We start from the raw sequence: 19,757 nt of genomic DNA, 5'->3' as shown, positions 1-19,757 counted from the left end.
AGCGTCCCAAACCATCACAGTATAGAGCCTCATTAGTGGCTGAGGGTGCTGTAAAGCAGGAAGAGTGGGAAATCACTCAGCTCCTTTGCTGAATGCCTCTTTTGTGGCCTACCTGAGGATTGTGTCTGGTGAGCCTATCATGAGATCTTGGTATGGTGAGTCTGTCTGATTTTAGTGCCGCTAGCACTATGTTCTCATCAGGAAATTGGATGGGCTGCAAAGGAAAATAGGTCCTCATGTTTTGATGATCCAAATTAACAATTATAAGCTTATCAATTATAATTATTCAATGGCCTTTACTTAACCACAGCAGCATTTTGATACTCCAAGCAATTGAATGCTTTAATAGTAATACCTATTGTCTGCAATGTAGATTATGTTTTGGAAATGCATTGTGTAAAAAAAAAAAAAGCCATTCCACAGGGACATTTCTTCAGGTCTAATTTTGCCTAACAAGTATTAATGAGATTTTTTTTTCCAGTTGCCATGCAGTGCTTGGAAAATGTCTTCAAAATAAGTTCACAGGATATCCATTTGGCAGTCTCACCTCCTTTAACAGAGATATTTTCTGCAGCCATTACTGAGGTGAGTCTAAATACATTTTTAAGAGGAATCTAATCATAATTGTGGGTAAGAGGTACATTGATATACCATAGTAATGTGGGTGCAATTCCAAAAATTAGTTTCATGTCTCAGCTAGACTGTCAGAATGGGTTAACCAATGCATGGTACCTCCAGAGACAACTGGAGGACAAATGGATTCAACAGGGCTGATTTTACAAATGCACACTTCTGGTGGGAAGTCTGCCTATTTAGGAGCACACATCAGGAATTTGTGGGTGAGTTTCCTCCAATCCCCCATCCTTTCATTTTAACTGAAAGAAAATCACAGGAAGCATGCCTGCAATTTCTCAAAAAGTGCTCCCAGAAGCTGAGACATCCCACCATCAGGGGGATTATAAAAATTGCCCCTAATGTGTTCTTCACACAACATAGCAGCTTATTATAAAGCAGAGATCTGGAACCAGGTCATGCACTTGTCTCCTCAGCTATAGAATAATGCAAGTTTTGAACTGCCCTTTACATAAGAACATAAGAAATAGGAGCAGGAGTAGGCCATTCAGCCCCCGAAGCCTGCCCCACCATTCAATAAGATCATGGCTGATCTGTCCCGGGCCTCAACACCTCTTTCGGGCCTGCTCCGCATAACCCTCGCCTCCCCGAGATTTCAAAAATCTGTCTACCTCCTTAAATACATTTTGTGACCTAGCCTCCACAACTCTGAGGTAGAGAATTCCAGAGATTCACCATCCTCTGAGAGGCCCTCCTGGATGTCTGCAGTCCTCAAATTCTCTTGAGCATTCCCATTTTTAATCTTTCCACTGCCTTCAGTTGCCTAGGCCCTAAGCTCTGGAATTCCCAATGTAAATATCTTTGCCTCTCTACCTGACTTTCCTCCTTTAATCTTTAAGACCTACCTCTTTGACCAAGCTTTTGGTCATCTGACTTAATATCTCCTTAGGTGGCTCAGTGTCATATTTTGTTTTGTAATGCCTCTGTGAAGTGCCTTGGGATGTTTAATTACATTAAAGGCACTATATAAGGACATGTTATTGCTGTTAATTTAAAATCACAAGCATTAAGATTGTAAAATATGTTTAATATTCAAAGCATATTACTGAATGTTCTTACCCGTACTGGACAAAATGGATTGTGCCTCTTGTTTCATAATGTTTGGTGAATGACCTATTAAGTAATCATTTTCTTATTCAACCAAGCACAAAGGCATCACCCAGTAGTACATAATCCTTGAGTAACCTTGATAGAGTCAGTATCCTAGCATGCTTTTGAATCGTGGTGTTATAATTGCTAATTTATCTCCTGTTGGACTTGGAATCATTTCAACCATTTGTCTGATGTTAGCTCAGTAACTCTTCTAAATTCATTCCATGGTGCATAAACCATAAGCCTAACAAATATGGAAAAACATTGTTAAACACTTTCAATGTATAGTAAGTCCTTTAGTATCTGGGGAAAAAAGTGAACTCTGAAGTTTTGATGAAGGATGCCTACCTGAAACTTTGTTTTGTTTTTTTAGATGCAAATTGAACTGCCGTGCATTTCCAGAATTTAGTTTTACATATCATAGTGGATTTCATGATTTTGTTACTATAAAACCTTTTACTCAAGGAGTCGTAGAATCATTTACAGAAGGAGGCCATTCGACCCATCGAGTCCATGCCAGCTCTCCACAGAGCTATGCTGTCAGTCCCACTCCCCGGCTTGATCCCCGTAGCCCTGCAAGTGTGTTTCTCTCAAGTGGCCATCCAACTTCCTCATAGTCTTGTAGTAACAGTATTTATATGACTGGTCCAGTTAAGTTTCTGGTCAGTGGTAACCCAGGATGTTAAGGGTGGGGGTTTCAGTGATAGTAATGCCGTTGAATGTCAAGAGGAGATGGTTGGATTCTCTCTTGTTGGAGATGGTCATTGCCTGGCACTTTTGTGGCATGAATGTTCCTTGCCACTTATCAGCCCAAGCCTGAATGCTCATCTGAGCATTTTTTACCTGTTGGCTAATGTTTACATGAATTGAGGTAGTTCATTGTCTCAAAATCCTTTTTTTGTGTAGTAAAATGCTTATTTTTCAGTAAAATCTATAAAGAGTCTTTAGCTAAGAAAATTCATATCAATTATTGCCATTATTTAAGTTCAGAAACTTTCCCTACCAAAACCTGAAACATTTTGCTGCAAGTTTAGAGGTTGTAGTGGATAAAAGCAACACCTGCCATAACACTAAGCCATGCGGACTGGAAAGGCATGGGTATAATTATCTTTTTATGCTGAGTTATTTGATCCTAGCTGGAGAAACATTTGGCACCTGACAACTGACCTTCATAGCCCTTGGCTAGTAAAATCAGCCAGAGTTCCTGCTGCTGATCACTACCCAGGCCACCCTGTTGATCTGAGTAACATTTGTGGATTTTTGGCCTGAACATGATGGAACTTGCTGTCATGTCCTGCATGGTAAAATAGCCTGCCAACACTCAATATACATTCTCACATGAAGGATGGCCATTTGGACACGATATTGAAGGGCTGCTATTGCCATCTCTGGAGCCAAACCCTAACAAGAGTCAGTATGTTCAAGAGAGTGAGGGTGGGGTGAATACTTATAAAATGGAAAACTTCTCTTAATTTTGTTTTGTGTTCTAACATATGGAGGAAGAGCATTCTAAATATGCAGCATGATTTGAGTTCCCAATAGGTTGTTTCAAGGTAACATAATTTGCAATTGAGAATCCTCTGCTCATTAGAATGCCATTGAACTAAAAAAATTCAGTGACAAAATTTGTTCAATATACTTTTTCTTCTAGAAGGAATTGATATGGAACTCTCCATCAGACTTTACTCCATCTGCACAAGATGTAATTAGAGCTGAACACTTAAAAAATGAAGGTATTTATTTTTTGTGTATAGGAGTAGTTATTGTGTGTCATTAATGCTTAATCATAGTGCTCAAAATGGTCACGTATTTTTATTAAGCTGATAGAATTGCTCAGGGGTAACAGATGCTAGTGTTTGTTGCAACTTACTGTTTTTAAGGAACTGTCATTTTGAAATGTTAAAATATTAAAATTATCTTCTCAAATGTAATTGGTGTTTAAACTTGATTAAACGGTCAGAAATCGGTACATTTCCCTGCACCTCCAGCCAGGGGTGGGGGTGGTGTATTGTATTTGTTAACAGGTTTCTTTATGTAGATCACAAAAAAACTTGGTAAATGCTGTAGATTTAAGATGTTAATACCACAACTGGTACTGGAGGAGATTAGAAAAACATATGTCTGGATGCACATGACAGCAAGTAAATAGAGTATGAGAGTAGGCTTGCAGAGAACATAAAACTGCCCACATTCAACCTGTAAAATAACATTTGAGAGAACTCATCTTTTAAAATAATAAAAAGGTGTCCTGTGCAGTTTTTAAGACCAATTAACAAAGAATGGGAAAGCAGCATTTGTAATGCGAGATCCAACAAAGGTCATGCTCAGCCAGCACAAACCCCAAAGTACACTTGCCAGATTTTCAAGACCAGATGCCAGAGGTCCTGTAAAAACAGGTCATCCCAGATGGCCTTAACACATTAAAACAATGTGGTTGGCTGGTGTGGGAAATGGGAAAGTCAAGTAGAAGAGGGATGTTGTCCTAAATTAGGATTAAAACATATTGTTAGAACAAGTAACTTTATTCTGCATCGCTCTTATTCAATACCTAATAGGGAGCACATCATGCTGACACTAGGTGTGCAAAATGGAAAAAGTTAATTTCCCATCATTGCTATTCTTTTACCTTAATGAGCGCCAAGTGGAAGAGGAGGGGATAGACATGACAGGGAAGAAGGCAAAGCTGTTACAAGACTTTTTATCCTTCAGGCCCTATCTTCTGTCCCCTGGTCTTCTGCAAAATCATTTTCATTGCAGCTGGCATATTTAATAACTGCCTTTGTTTTTTTTTATTCATTCATGGGATGTGGGCGTCGCTGGCCAGGCCAGCATTTATTGCCCATCCCTAATTGCCCTTGAGAAGGTGGCAGTGAGCTGCCAACTGAGTGGCTTGCTAGGCCATTTCAGAGGGCATATAAGAGTCAACCACATTGCTGTGGGTCTGGAGTCACATGTAGGCCAGACCAGGTAAGGACAGAAGATTTCCTTCCCTGAAGGACATTAGTGAACCAGATGGGTTTTTACAACAATCGACTGGTTTCATGGCCATCATTAGACTAGCTTTTTAATTCCAGATTTATTAATTGAATTCAGATTCCACCTTCTGCTGTGGTGGGATTTGAACCCATGTCCCCAGAGCAATACCCTGGGTTAATAGTCCAGTGACAATACCACTACGCCACCGCCTCCCCTATACACGTATAACAGGCCACCTTGGAAAACATTGCTTTAAAATTACATAACATAAAAGAAAACATGCTTAGATTATCCTGTGGCAATACCTACTGCTTTAGAAAATGAGAGATAAATGTGACCATTCATATTAAAAGTTGTTGTGCTTGGGTAGACATTATAAATGGAAGACACTCGGCATACTGCAGGGAAATAAGTCAGTGTTTGCACATTTTAATTTTCCCCTCCATTTTGTTCTGCTTTTTTAAATTGATTTTTGCTTTAATCAGTTTTCAAAAATATCCTTTATTCTTTCCCCATTGTTACATTTCATTATATGTGAAGCCTTTTGGAACATTTGTAATGTGATCAGGTGATTTTTAAATACAAGTCTTTTCTGATATTTTAACCATCTTGTGTTTGTCCGTTAATGTTAGGGACATCACACTGAACAATTTTCCCCTTTTATCTACTCTTAAAGCTATTCATAATATATATTATGAAATATATTTAGTGTATTCGCTGAACATTTTTGCTCTCTCTGATCTCCTGCATCCTATCCCTTGTCCCTACATCCCCATGGAAATTAAATCAAGACTGGGTGCACAGTCTTATCTAACAACTTGCTCACAGAATCTCAAAACATTGGACCTCCTAGCATCCATCAGTCTTTCATTCTGGTCTTATCTTCAGGTCTTTAAGATCCAAAGTTGCCATTGTGTAATCTGTACTTTGTGACTTATGTCACCATCTGGTTTGTTTTTGCAGTATTGCTGGTCTCCTGCACTATGGCCCTACCCTTTTACATTGCTTTATTATCCTTTTTAAAATTTCTATAAGGGGATGAATTGAGTGTGGAAATTGACTTGGGGACCTTGTAATTGAGGATACTTTTGCCTTGTCTGCCTAGATTGACTTTAACCTCCAAGATGAAATGTGTATGTGCTAATCTACTATCACCCAGTCCTCTTTATCTATATCTCATTGTGTGCTATTTTTATTTTACTTCTGTTTTAATGTATATTTTATGCTTGGGAAAGAAAACTTTTTTTTAATCTGTCAGGTCAATCAGCATATGACAGGTTGATGTTTAGGTTATGACCTTCTGATGAAGGGTCCTACATGAAACATTAACCCTGCTGTGTTCCTAACCAGAGTGTTGGTCTGTGTTTCACCCTGTGTTTCAAATCTCTCCATGGCCTCAACCAATCCTATCTCTGTAACCTCCGTCAGCCTCACAAAACTCTCAGATCTTTGCACTCATCAAATTCTGGCCTCTTCCACATCCCTGATTTTCATCGCTCTATTATTGGCGGCTGTGCCTTCAGCTACTAGGCGATAAACTCTGGCATTCCCTCCCTTAGCTTCTCCTCTCTCTTACTTTCCTCTTTTAAGGCACTACTTAAAAGTTACCTCTTTTATCAAGCTTATAGCCACTGTTAATATCTCCTTATATGGCTTGGTGCCACATTTTCTTTTGATGCTCCTGTGAAGTGACTTGGGGCATTTGTCTGCGATAAAGCTGCCGTATAAATGCAAGTTATTTAAATTTCAAAAATACAGAAAAAAAATTGTAAAATATAATGGCTTACATTTTTGTAGAGCTCCTCTTGTATGGAACAATGTGTCAGAGAATATTACAAATAGGTTGACATTAAGTTGAAATATAGAATAAAATAACACCGTATGAACAAAAATATTCTGCTTTGCTTAAGAGAAAGACAGTGAAGATCGAAGTGACAAATGTTTGAGTAACAGCTATCTAAGAAATGGAAGAACAAGGTCTAGAGCTCTCATAATCAGCAATAAATGCCGCAAACTCAAGTGTTGCATAAATGGTCAATATGAAAACAGGTTGTCCAGTCTCAGCTGGGTAATGATATTTGGCAGAACAATGAAACAGGGAACAAAGTAAATTAGATCCAGGAAAGCTTTACTGTTGGAGGCATAGGATTCGAGGACTAGGAGACCTAGTTTGATCAGGGTATCAAAGGAAATATGAAATTTAGAAATCATTTTTGAGTAAGAGAGCAGTAGAAATGTTGAATCGATTACCTTGGGAGTAAAAATGAACTGGATGAATTATGAGTGGTAATTCAGATTCAGTTATAGAATCAGAGAAAGAAACCTGGTGAGAAGGAGGGTAGGTTGACCAAATTATTTTCCTGCCAAAAGCATAATGATATTGCTATGTTAAGAATGATTCCTTATTTCCTATGACAGATTAAGAAATCAATAATTGAAATGTAGATCTCGCTTCTCTCATGACAGGGACAACTGAGCCATGCAGAATTGAGATGCAGATGCAGTGCTGGTCATGCTGAATTAGATAATCTCAGCAGGAGCAGTAATAGAGATGCTACCATGGGTTTGGTGATTCTTAAGGAGGAGAAAAACAGCTGCAGTTTCCACTCGTGATCACTACCTAAAGCCTCAGTTGGACAAATAGACATCAGCTAAAGCCCAAGCCTGGCTCTTATAGTCAAATAGGTTGTTGAAACTCTCAAAGAATGGGCAGTTAGGTGAGGCTGGTGTCAATTGTGAAAATGTACCCCGGCAGGGAATAAGCACTTTCAGGACATGAGTGAAAATTAGCAGAAACGGCAAAATAAATAACTGAACAATAACTGAAAATGATAGTGGAGTGATACTGTTTTTTAAAAAATGTAGAAAAACAAAGTGACATTTACTAATGTCCATCTGTAGTGAGCCTCTTAGATGTAAACTGAATGTTTGAGGTTACAGTTTTTAAAATTTGTTATTGTTACAGAATTAGAAAAAGTATCAAATTCAAAGTACAAAACTAGGTGCTGGAGCACATTTCAAACAAAAATGAATGATTGCCTATAACTTGCAATTTGTATTTGTTTAAATATTCTAGGCAACAACTATATCAAAGAGGAGAACTACAGAGCTGCTGTAGATTCTTACACTCAAGCAATTGAGTTGGATCCAAATAGTGCAGTTTACTTTTGTAACCGGTAATTCTTTCTACTTTTTTTTGTATTATGTATATGTTTCAATCTAGTTAAATTTGCCAAAGTAAAATTGGAATAAGTGTTATGAGGAAGAGAATTGTAAAGCTACAATTCAGCAGATCCAGGGAGAAGACTTCTCTAGTGCTTTAAGTAACATTTTAAATGTTCTTTTTGAACATATTTTGAGTTTCACTACATATAACACAGAGAATTATCTTCTCCCTCTCCTATTTCAATGCCAAAGGAACCCCGAGATTGAGTCAAAGCTTTTCATTCACTCCATAGCATCTGTTGTATATTATTGAAATGGCGATTACTTTAATAAAACTTGAATTTTTATCATTTTTATGTTGTGCATATCAAGACTTGGTGTATTTCCATTGAGTTTTATTGTATAAGGTATTGACTGTTAAGTCCAATGTTGGCTTGCCTTCATTAAATGGGTATTATATTTCAATGGCACTATATAATGTCATGATTGGCAAGAGTATGTTCAGGTTACTGGATAGGTTACTGTGAAGTTAGTTAATCTCCATTCTAGGTAGTACCAGTTAATAATTTTCATCTTCAGTTTATCTATATAATAAATAATTTTGATTTTTAGATTTGGTGATCCTCTAAAAATGATGTAATCCAATCAAACGATGTTTAGCAAGTATCTCAGTATACATTTGTAATAATTCTATGTCACGGATCTATTGTGTGTGTTGGCTGATTGCTTCCTTTTTATTTAATAACAAATTTACCATTCAAACTATTGGTCACTACAATATTTGGAGAAGATTGTGCCGAAGCAGCTTAGTTAGATTTTTGCTAGCTTTTACCTGTTGTGTGTGATCATGGTGCCTCGTGTTGCAAACTATTTCAAAAATGTGACTCAGCAACAGCCTCTTTATTTAAAGTTTAGTAAGTACTAAAACCTAGATCGTTGGCCAGTACTTTCAGCACATAGTGCTTTCATTTTTCCATCCAACTTTGGAATATGATATAACCTGACTTTGCTTTTAATAGAGTTCGTACACTAAAAATTGTAATCTAATTTGTTTAGGGCTGCTGCTCAGAGCAAACTAAATAATTATACTGCAGCAATACAGGACTGCAAGCGAGCAATAGCCATTGACCCAGACTATAGCAAGGCTTATGGAAGGATGGGGTATGTAATTATATCTTTCAAATTCGTTTAAGAAAAGTATCTTTAAAAAAAAACTAAAGAATTTATAAAGTTAATTCTATGCTTGCCCACATTAACTGCATGTCAACAATTACTGATGAGATGAGATGCCAGTAGCCCTCCAATACTTCACCAAAACAGCATTCTTCATGTGCAAGACCTGATTGTGAAAATTGGCACACTGATTGTGTTAAATGGGGCAAAGAGAGAGATCACATCAATTGAGAGCTTGGTGCTCACACGTACTTACAGTTCACTGGGTAATGGTCACCGGGGCCATAGGTTGTGTCCCAATCACTGTCTGTATTGTCTTGCATTGCAGTGTGCATTTTAAAGCTTTTGTATTCTTTGATTTTGTAACTAAATTTATAAAATTAACTGCCTACAATTTAACATCCTATACCAGTAGTAATTATTATATTTTTTCCAGTTTGGCATTGACTTCTTTGAATAAACATTCAGAAGCAATCACCTATTACAAAAAAGCTGTGGAATTGGATCCTGAAAATGGCACTTTTAAATCAAATCTAAGAGTAGCAGAACAGAAAATAGGAGAGGCATCGAGTCCAGTAAGTGTTCTGCTGAATGTGGAGTCCATGTGTTGCACTGTAACTTGCCTGTTTTAAAGTTAAACTTTGCACCTAGGTTTTGCAGATCATTGAAATGTGTTAATCCAGTCATGATGTTGCCCTGCCCCTTGAAAAATAAATAACACTTTCCACTGGTGGTCTCCAATTGGTTGTTATGGATGACTTAATTTTAACCAGGCTGTGACTCCATTACGATATTACCAATTTAGGTACATGGCATGTATTTGAGGATCATATAGTATGGATAAATATGTGAAAATTCTAAGATCACCATCATATTTTCTGAAAGTTTCATACATTTTTCCTGAATAGTTTAGGGCAAAACCTGCAGCTGCGTTGAGCAAATGGAACTGCTCAGCTGCTTCACAATGCTAATGCTCATGCTGCTGTGTAATTTATCAGAGCCATGTCAATAAATAGTATAGTAATGAGAGATGTTGACAACTTAAAATGGCACTTAAGATAAATCATAGGCTAATATGCAATTCAACATTAAGTACAGCTGTAGAAACCAAACATGCCATCACACCATTTGCTTGGCAAATTTTTCTATTTTTGACATTGTCTAGAATTTAATCATTATAGTTCATTTAACTTATAATGGTTAATTGTAAAGACATGATTTTAAGTGATTTCTGTATTTGCAGACAGGTGCTGGTTTGGGATTTGATTTGGCAAGTTTACTGAATAATCCAAGTTTTGTAAGTATGGTAAGTATGATTAAAGTAAGAGCGCTCTAAAATAAACCTATAGCAAACTATGCAGCAGGATTTGTGGATCTATTTCGAACGATAACATTAAGTGGCTTTGAAGATTTGCTTGGTTTGTAAAGGAAAAATAAGAGGGAAGGTTTGACTTGTTCCCTTCTCCTTATTCCTCTTTACTCAGGTGTTTCTTCACCCTTGGGGGAGGTGGATTAGCAACAATTACTTACGTTTATATATCACCTTAAATGTCGTAAAAAGCCCCAAGGCACTCAGACAAAATGGATGTTGGGCCAAAGAAGGAAATATTAGGGATGACCAAAAGTGCAATTAATTGGGTGGGTTTTTAGCAGGATGTTAAAGGAGCAGAAGGAGGTGGGAGATGGAAATATTGAGGGAAGGAGTTAAAGCCTGAAGGGCCTAGATGATTGGAAACAAAGTCTCCAGTTCTGAGGTAAGGGGAGTGAAGAATGCACAGGAGGCTAGAGTTGGAGGAGTGGAAAGTTCTGGGGCAGGGTTGTAGAGCTAGAGCAGGTTACAGAGATTGGTGGGGTGGGGTGCTGGATTTTCAAAAGCTTGTGTGGGCAAGGTCAGGTGCTGGCGTGCTTTGAAAATAGCGATCTCGGGCATCACTGGATCCCGACAGCTCCAAAATGCATTGTGATTTTCAAAGGTCTGGGGGTGCCTGCAACCCACAGGCCTCCAAAACAGATAATTGAACTTATTGTGGAGCTCATTAACAGTCATTGGAGCAACAGTTTTAGATCTCAATGCAGAGGCACGGGAAAAACAGAGGGTCTCTGGGACACATTAGGAAGCAGCTGTCATGAACACAGTGGGGAGCCATGAGTGCTAATGGTCAACAGTTGAGAGAGACGGGAGATAAACTCAGCTGCTCAACCAGTGGCACAGAGTTGACATCGCTGATGCTAAGAGGCTTGTATTTGTGAACAGTGAGTGGTTGGATTCTTGAGAGGGACTTGAGGCTGCTGGCAATCACTTGGGCATCAGAGGTGGGCAGAGGAAGACCTGGTGAACCAATGAGCGGTAGGTGAGGGAGTTGAGATGGGATCAGGCTATCCTGACAAGTCTGCTTGTGGGCATAATTGAGCAGTATAATAAAGGAGAATTCAATGGACATGCAAACTGAGAAAACATCGTGACCCATAAAGTGCATCTAACGACGTGGCGCCTTCCTTTCCCATCTGCTTCTATGGGATTTTCTCCCTGTGGCTGAGGATGAGGTGGAAGCAGCCTGCTCCCTTGTCTCTGCTTGCAGCTGAGATGCCTGTGGCTTCAGTCCTCGTCGTGGGGGTGCCCGTGTTAGCTCCTCAACAGGCCGCTGTTCCTGCATCATTGCAGGGGCTGCCTCTGTCATAGGACACGGCTGCATGGATGATTCCTCAGTAGAGGAGGTGAAGAATGATGCCAGTGCCCCCTGAGGTGGGCCCCTTATCAGCCTCTTCGACTGCCTCAGCCCTTTCATGGTGCCTTTGCTTGCTGAATGGGGCCATCGTGTGGGACACAGCTGGCATCCACTCAAGCATCTCTGCGCCATCAGCGACACTGGTCCATGCTATAGAAAGACTGCCTTTCCTCACCCAAGTTGCGCTCCTCAGTGATGTCCCCTGTTCACTTGTGCCCCATGTAAGATTTGCTGATGTCTCAGCCATGCAACTGGCCTCTTGATCTGAAAATGTTAAGGAGAACTATTGGCACTCAGACTGCTCAGCTCGTGTGTGTGCTGCTTTATTCAGGGTTGGCGACCTGTCACCCACGTGTCGCTTGCCACTCACCTTTCCAGAACTTACCAGATCATTGAAGCGCTTTCTGCACTGCACCCACGTCCTTCTTGTAACTCCCTGGTTACTAATCTCTATGGCCACCTCCATCCATGCCCTTTTGTTTTCTCTTGGAGGATTTCTTCTTCCAGACTGAGGGAAGAGCACATCCCTCCTTTTGGAAACTCTGTCCGTCAAAACCTCAAAGGAGGCATCTGAAAAGCGGGCTGCCCGGGAATGTCTGCCCAGGCTAGCGCTGGCCCTCTGAGCTCCCTGCTGCTCCATACCTTCAGACAATGGCACATCGAGTCATGGCTGCCATTTGTCTTTTAAAATTGCCCTCCATTACTAGGTCCCACTTCCAGGCCACTCTTGGCACCTCTAATTGGCAATGAACTCGGCTCCAGGCTAATTAGGGGCTTTGCATTTGAAAATATCATCATGTCACTGATGCTGGCACGGGATCGGGACCCGGAAATGATCTGTGCATCGGGTTCCCAACCCCAGATTGAAAATCAACCCAGGAAGAGACAAGGCCATGAAAAGATTTAAACACTGGGATGATAATTTTAACTTGGAGGCTTTGGGGGATGAGGATTCAATGTAGATCACCCGAGGACAAGAGTGGTGGGTGAGTGCGACTTGGTATGGGATAGGATACAGGCAGTAGAGTTTTGGATGAGTTGAAGTTTATGGAGAGCGGAGAATGGAAGGCTGACCAGGAGAATGACAATAGTCAGGGGACCCTTTTAAGGGTCTAGAGTACTATACACAAATACTTATTTGACTAATTATACCTGTTTGAATGCAACAGTACAGTACATGACATCATCATGACATGGTGCCACAAGAGTGGTGGGATGCAGATTTTATCCCCATCTCTGCCAAGTTCACAGTTTTAACTACACCACTGCCAAAAGGTAGTAAGCAAATCCCACAAAGGAGTGATTTCAAAACTGTATTTTCTCCCAGGCTACTCATGTCCACCGAGTATAGGAAGCAGTTCTGGACAATGTTTGAAAGAAGGATTGCTGGGACTGCAACTAATATTTTGAAACAGCTAAAACCTATTGTTGGCTGTCCCTCGATTTGAGGATGGCATCTACTCTGGGTCGCCATTTTTCGGCCAGTCGATCTTTGGTCACATGAGGTAGTGGATTTCAGAGTGCAAGATTTTCTTTCTTTTCTTTGCTCCTCTGCTGTTGCTGCTCCTCATCGTTAAGGCGTTGGGACTCAAAGCGTGATGCATCTTTATGGACAAATTGTCGCCATTCTGAATGATTGGTAGCAAGCTCCTACCAGTTGTTAAGGTCAATGCATCCGTGCTTCAAGGAGAGCTTCAGCGTATCTTTGAAGTGTTTTCCATGTCCTCCCCGGAACGTTGGCCATTTGAGAGTTGTGAGAACAAGACATGATGGGGAAGACGATTTTGTGCTATGTGGACACAGCAGCCAGTCCATCGGAGTTGATTTTGCAGGGGTTTTGTCTGAATGCTTGTGGAGTAAAGGCCGGCTACCCGACCTGAACACGACAACGTGTCGGGTTCAGGTCAGACATGCTCTCTCACCACCTCCCGTATGTGGCTCCACTGTTAATGTACTTTTTGGACTTGAAATATGGTTTTGTTATTTTAAGCTTGTGCAGATAAGCAACAAAGTGAAAAACGGAAGCTAGGTTCATTGATGGTCGGGTTGGGCGCAGGAAAAATGGAAGGACTCGGGCCACGTTGGGGTTGGGTCGGGTTTCAATGGTAGAGCCAAGCTGGCCTTTATTGTGGAGCTGGCTTCAAAAAGGACACTAGCATTTGTTCGACAATCCTCCCATTGAGTCCAGAGGATGGGGCGGAGGCATTGCTGATGGAATTTCTCTAGCACTCCGATGTGTCACTGATAAACAGTTCAGGTCTCGCTGCAGTGCAGGAGTGTGGTGACAACAACTGCTCTGTACACTAGGACTTTTGGTGACTTACGGAGGTCTCTGTTGTCAAACACCCACTGCCATAGTTTGTAGAAGGCTGAGCTGGCACAACTGATCCTATGTTGGATCTTCTCATCAATGGTGGCCTTTTGAGAGAGATAACTGCCAAAGTATGAGAAGTGTTCAACATATTCCAGAGTCTGTCTTTCAACATGTATGGTATGTGGAATATTTGGCTGATCAGGTGTGGGTTGATGAGTTTTGTTTTGGCGACATTCAAGGACAGGACAAGTTTCGTGAATGCAGAATTGAATAGATCGAGTGTGGCTTGCAAATCTGATGTAGAGTGGGCAACGACACTGCAATTATGCACAAACAGTAGCTCCTGTATATATGGTGGTCAGGTTAGCTTTGGCATGGAGGCGACCAAAATTAAAGAGCTTTCCATTTAGATGGTATTTAAAACTGACACCAGAGGGCAGTTGGTTTTTGATGAGGTGAATAGCCACCATCAGCCCCCATGCTATTCACAATCGACCTATCACACAGCCTTGCTTGACCCCTGTCGGAATTCGGAAGGCATCTGTTTCAGATCACTCACTCAAGACAGTTGTAGTCATGTCGTCATGAAGCAATTTCAGGATTTTGATGAAGTTTCTTGGACATCCAAATCAAGGGGTGGGGCAGTGGTTAGCACCGCAGCCTCACAGCTCCAGCGACCCGGGTTCGGTTCTGGGTACTGTCTGTGCAGAGTTTGCAAGTTCTCCCTGTGACCGCGTGGGTTTCTGCCGGGTGCTCCGGTTTCCTCCCACAGCTAATTCCTGGTGGAATTTAAATTCAATTAATAAAAAATCTGGAATTAAAAGCTAGTCATGAAAGTATCATCAATCGTTGTAAAAACCAATCTGGTTCACCAATGGTTGATAGGTAAATTGCCCCTAGTGTAGGTAGGTGGTAGGAGAATTGAGGGAAGGTTGGAATGTGGAATTAATGTGGGATTAGTATAAATGGGTGGTTGATGGTCGGCACAGACTCGGTGGGCCAAAGGGCCTGTTTCGATGCTGTATCTCTCTAGGACTGAAGCACAATCCACATAGCCTCGTGATTTACTGAGGCAAATGCTTTGGCAAGTCAATGAATGCAATGAAGAGTTCCTGATCTCGACATTTTTCTTGGATTTGTCTGGCAACAGAGACCATGTTAGAGGTTCCTCTGGAAAGCCTAAAGCCACACAGTCTCTGTGAGGATTTCCTCTACCACAGGAAGTAGGCAATTCATGAGAATGCATGTCAGGATTTTCCCTGCTATGGACAAGAGGAAAATACCTTAATAATTTCCACAGCATGATTTGTCTCCCTTCTTGAAGATAGGTACAATTGTCGCATTCCTGAAGTCGGGGTGGGGGGAGTTCTTTTTCCCATATCCGTAGGATGAGTGCTTCAAGACTTGGTATGAACAAAAGTCCACTGGCTTTGAAGACCTCATTGGGGTCTTGCGCTTTGTTGTTGTTTATCTGTTTGATTGCTTGTTGCAGTTCTCCTATCGATGGCTATTCACCCATAGATTCTACCACAGGACACCGGGGGATAGCCTGGAGGGTATCAGCTACCACTATGGATTCATGGTTGAAGAGTTGTTCAAAATGTTCTTTTCAGCATTTATGGATGGCATCGTCATTTGAGAATCATTTTTGTCGAACCAATCTTGGTGTCACTGAACACAAGAATTTAGATTTGATTTGATCACACTTTTGAAACTGAGTTGAATGTGTGAAGATTTTCCAGATTGGTTGGAATTCCTCTCTACAGTTGGGCTGAGATATTGATCATCTTCCTCTTGGACGTTTGGGCCTCGCGATGTGTTGGTGCTAGATGGATGTTCATCACCGAAAGAACAAGTCGGTGATCTGTCCACATGTCAGTCCCCTACATGGATTGAGCGATACTGACATCACTTAAATCTTTGACCTGAACAATGACATAATCCAGGAGGTGCCAACGCTTTGATCTGGAGTGACTCCATGTGGTTTTATATTTGACCTTCGGTGGAAGAGGGCATTTGTTATAATGAGACCACGCTGAACACACTTTGTCAGCAGGAGGACACCATTTGCATTGACTTTTCCAACCCCATTTTTTTTCTAATGCCTCCACTGCAGACTTTGGAGTCACCGCCAACCCTGGCATTAAAGTCTCCCAGAAGGATGATCATTTCTTCTTTTGGGATGGCAGTGAGGACTTTATCAAGATCGGAGTAGAATTTTTCCTTATCGTCTTCGGAGTCGAGGTTCGGGGCATAGGCGCTGATGACAGTGGCATATTGGTTACGGCTGAGCTGTAGGTAAAGTCCCATGAGTCTTTCATTTATGCAGTTGGGGAATTCTGGCATTGCATACAAAATCCTATTCTGGATGGCAAAGCCAACTCCATGGACACAAGTGTCGCTGTCAGCCTTTCCTTTCCAGTAGAAGGTGTCTGTCCCTGCTTGTTCCTTCAGCTGCCCCTCTTCAGGAAGGTGGGTCACACTGAAGACAGCGATGTCCATTTGGAGTCTTGATAGCTCCCATGATATGGAAGTTCTCCTTTCCAGGTGGTCACATTTCCCACAAAGCGAGTGATTTCAAAACTATATTTTCTCCCAGTCTGCTCTTGTCCACCAGGTATAGGCAGCGGTTCTGGACGGTGGTGGAGTGATAATGTCACTGGACTAGTAATCCAGAGGCTCAGGCTAATGCCCTGGGGGGACAGGTTCAAATCCCACATGGCATCTGGTGAAATTTAAATTCAATTAATAAATCCAGAATTAAAAGCTAGTCATGAAACTATCATCAATTGTTGTAAAATCCCCACTGGTTCATCAATGTCCTTTCGGGAAGGAAATCGTCCTTCCTTACCTGGTCTGGCCTACATGCGATTCCAGGTCCACAACAATGCTTAACTGACCTCTGAAATGACCTAGCAAACCACTCAGTTGTCAAGGGCAGTTAGGGATGGGCAACAATTGCTGGCCTTGCCAGTGACACCCACATCCTATGAAAGAATTTAAAAAAAATGTTTGAAAGGATTGCTGGTACTGCAACTATATTTTGAAACAGCTAAAATATAGTGCATAATCTTGTTGCGGTGACTCTTAAGATAACAAGGAATCACATGGGTAACTTATTAAAGTGCAATAAAAGTTAGGAAAGTAGAAAGAAATATGGTAAGGCTCTGTTATTTGGCACGGACAGGAAAATAAGAGATCAACAAGGCTCATACATGCAACTTAAAGCCAACTTTTCTTAGCAGTCTAAAGGCAGACAAAATGAACAGCTGACCTCAGATTTTATAATTTCATTGGGCCCTGATTAAGAGCAAGACTAGACATGACATCTAAATTAGTGTACATAATTGCTCAGAGGGCTGCTGTTTTAGGAATTGGATAAACTCTGATGTCAAATTCAGTGTAATTTAATTTTTAAGATTGCAGTTTTGATCTTGAAAGATTCCAAGATGAATTTCACTCCCCAGCTTTGTAGCCCAGTGTTTCTCACTCAGAACAACTTACCAGTGGAATAAAGTAATCTAGAGAAAATAATACGGCTCAGTTATAGAAGACATAGAACAAAAAAGAGAGTGGGAGACATACAGAAAGGATGATTTTCAAAATGAGAGAATATGAGAGTTAATTACAAACCAGGTAAGAGTTAGAGAGGAAAGAGAGTGTAAAAACAAGACAGTGAAATTAGTGGCAGAGATGAAGAGAAGTTTTTTTTCTTCCCCAAACTTTCTTTAATGCGCAATAACAAGGGAGATTTCTAATTAGCAGAAATTAGATGCCAAAAAAGATTGAATTTATTGTGCATTCTAAAAAAAGATTTGTACTTGAAGATTGCTGCTTATTTTACTAACTAATTTTTTTTGCTAGGCTGCAAGTTTGATGCAGAATCCCCAGTTACAACAACTGTAAGTTGTCACATTTTTCATTTTTATAAACTACCTTAAGACAAACCTTTTTAACTGAATTTTTTTTTTGGTATTTGTATTGCAAACAGAATGTCCGGAATGATGTCTAATGCGATTAGTGGTCCTGCAGCAGGTGTAGGAGGTCTGACAGATATGGGCAGCCTTATACAAGCGTACGTATTTGTATCTCATAACCTTTAACAACATGCAGTTCGGTAAATATTTTTCCCCAAATTATTTTAGTACAGAATACTGAGTTTTCATGTTTGCTATTGCTGAGAATTTACTATCAGGTAAAATATTTCTGTAGGTGAATTACAGATAGTATTTTAATCTAGCAACTCCAATAATATAAACTATTGAAGTATAGCTCAGGTAGTTTGTGAATGTCAAGAACCCCCAAATTGAAAGTGTTTAATGGCGTTCCAATTTATATTTTTAAATGTAATTGCACAGGATTGATACATAATGACCTAATTTGTGCTGTTTAACCAATGCAACCAACAAAGCATCATCAATGACTGCCTAACGACAGTTTTGCATCTCTTAAAATACATTCATACAAGCGCTCGTGGGGTTTTGTATTTGATCAGTGAATTTCTGATGTTGGATATTTAGTCACGAATCAGTTTACTGGTCATGTACTTGGATTTACCTGTGTTTCCTGCAACTACAGCAAAGAACTGTCTAGCAAAATCTGATATTACTATATTACAGTTAAACCTGTACAAAGACACCCCCAAAAAAGACACCTGCAAAAAATAAAAGACACTTACTGACGATCCCAAATAACTTACATTATAATAGATACAAGCCATACCTTGAAACCACGGACACTCGCAAATTACGAACCACAGACAACCTTCAATGCACCAAGTCAGTTTGCACTGAAAACATGGACACACAGGTAAGTGCGAGGTGGGAATGGGTGGAAAAAGAATGGTATTTGTGTAATGGAAGTCTCTTTACCCAGCAACCATGGCAACAGAGAAATCGCACTATCTCTGGGATTGAATTCTTGCGTGACTCTATCCCATGATAAAAGGGGTTCTTGTGCTGCTATGGATGCTGGGTAAAAACATTCCATTCCACAAAAGCTGTGATCTGTACTAGAATTACGAGTACTCTTGTGAAATGGGACATAGATCATCAGGGTACTGCCTCTAGATTACCTATGTGGCGATCATCACATTAAATTGCCCACCGCAGTGCACCCGGGTCCATGACATCACCCAACAACCACCGCAGAGAGCCTCTACCATGTGGAGAACAGTAGGAACCTAGACAGTCAGGAAGTCTGGCTGTTGACATTCAGGATGGAGTCTGATGTGGGATAGTCTCAGCATTTGGAGTGGAGCTCTGAAATTGGGGGCCTCCGAATTCAGAGGCAGGAAGAGATGGGAAGGGGGACTTGGGGAGTGAAGGAGACTGGGAAATGGGATCATGGGAGCAAAGGAGAAATGGAAGATAAGGGACTAGAAGTTGGGAGATTGGGGCTCAAGCAGGAGGTGGGGGGTAGGGATGGGCACCATTATTGTAGATCAAGGAGGAGCAGCACTTGGAGAGGAGCAGCCATAAAAGTGGAAGAACCAAGGGGGAAGGGAGGAGGAACGTTCTTAAACTGAAGGATATTGGACCTTGGGATCCTTCACCATATTGAGGTAGAGACTAATACTTAATATGACAGGGAAATATCAGAGGAGGAGTAATATAAAAGAATCGAGGGGTTACAGGAGACCGTACCAGCACTGGGAACTTGAGGCTTCCTTGTAAAAT

The 19,757-nt window shown here is 40.7% G+C and overlaps 1 protein-coding gene across 5 annotated transcripts in view; it reads left to right on the top strand.

The window, feature by feature from the left end:
• LOC137371536 (small glutamine-rich tetratricopeptide repeat-containing protein beta-like) overlaps positions 1-19,757 on the top strand; it is a 58,984-nt gene that overhangs the window by 23,970 nt on the left and 15,257 nt on the right. Inside the window, exons 3-11 of one of the 5 annotated variants that reach the window (XM_068034314.1) lie at positions 482-585; positions 3,380-3,458; positions 7,778-7,877; positions 8,923-9,027; positions 9,476-9,614; positions 10,283-10,345; positions 17,944-17,981; positions 18,071-18,154; positions 18,789-18,888. In XM_068034314.1, coding sequence (XP_067890415.1) covers positions 482-585; positions 3,380-3,458; positions 7,778-7,877; positions 8,923-9,027; positions 9,476-9,614; positions 10,283-10,345; positions 17,944-17,981; positions 18,071-18,154; positions 18,789-18,888 — 812 coding nt within the window. Of the gene's footprint in view, positions 1-481; positions 586-3,376; positions 3,459-7,777; positions 7,878-8,922; positions 9,028-9,475; positions 9,615-10,282; positions 10,346-17,943; positions 17,982-18,070; positions 18,155-18,788; positions 18,889-19,757 lie in introns of all 5 variants that reach the window. The other 4 variants (XM_068034304.1, XM_068034335.1, XM_068034344.1 and 1 more) reach the window with 4 other exon arrangements.

Source organism: Heterodontus francisci, chromosome 1 (genome assembly GCF_036365525.1).
Source record: "Heterodontus francisci isolate sHetFra1 chromosome 1, sHetFra1.hap1, whole genome shotgun sequence".
Taxonomy (NCBI): domain Eukaryota; kingdom Metazoa; phylum Chordata; class Chondrichthyes; order Heterodontiformes; family Heterodontidae; genus Heterodontus; species Heterodontus francisci.
This window is presented reverse-complemented; position numbering and strand designations above follow the sequence as displayed.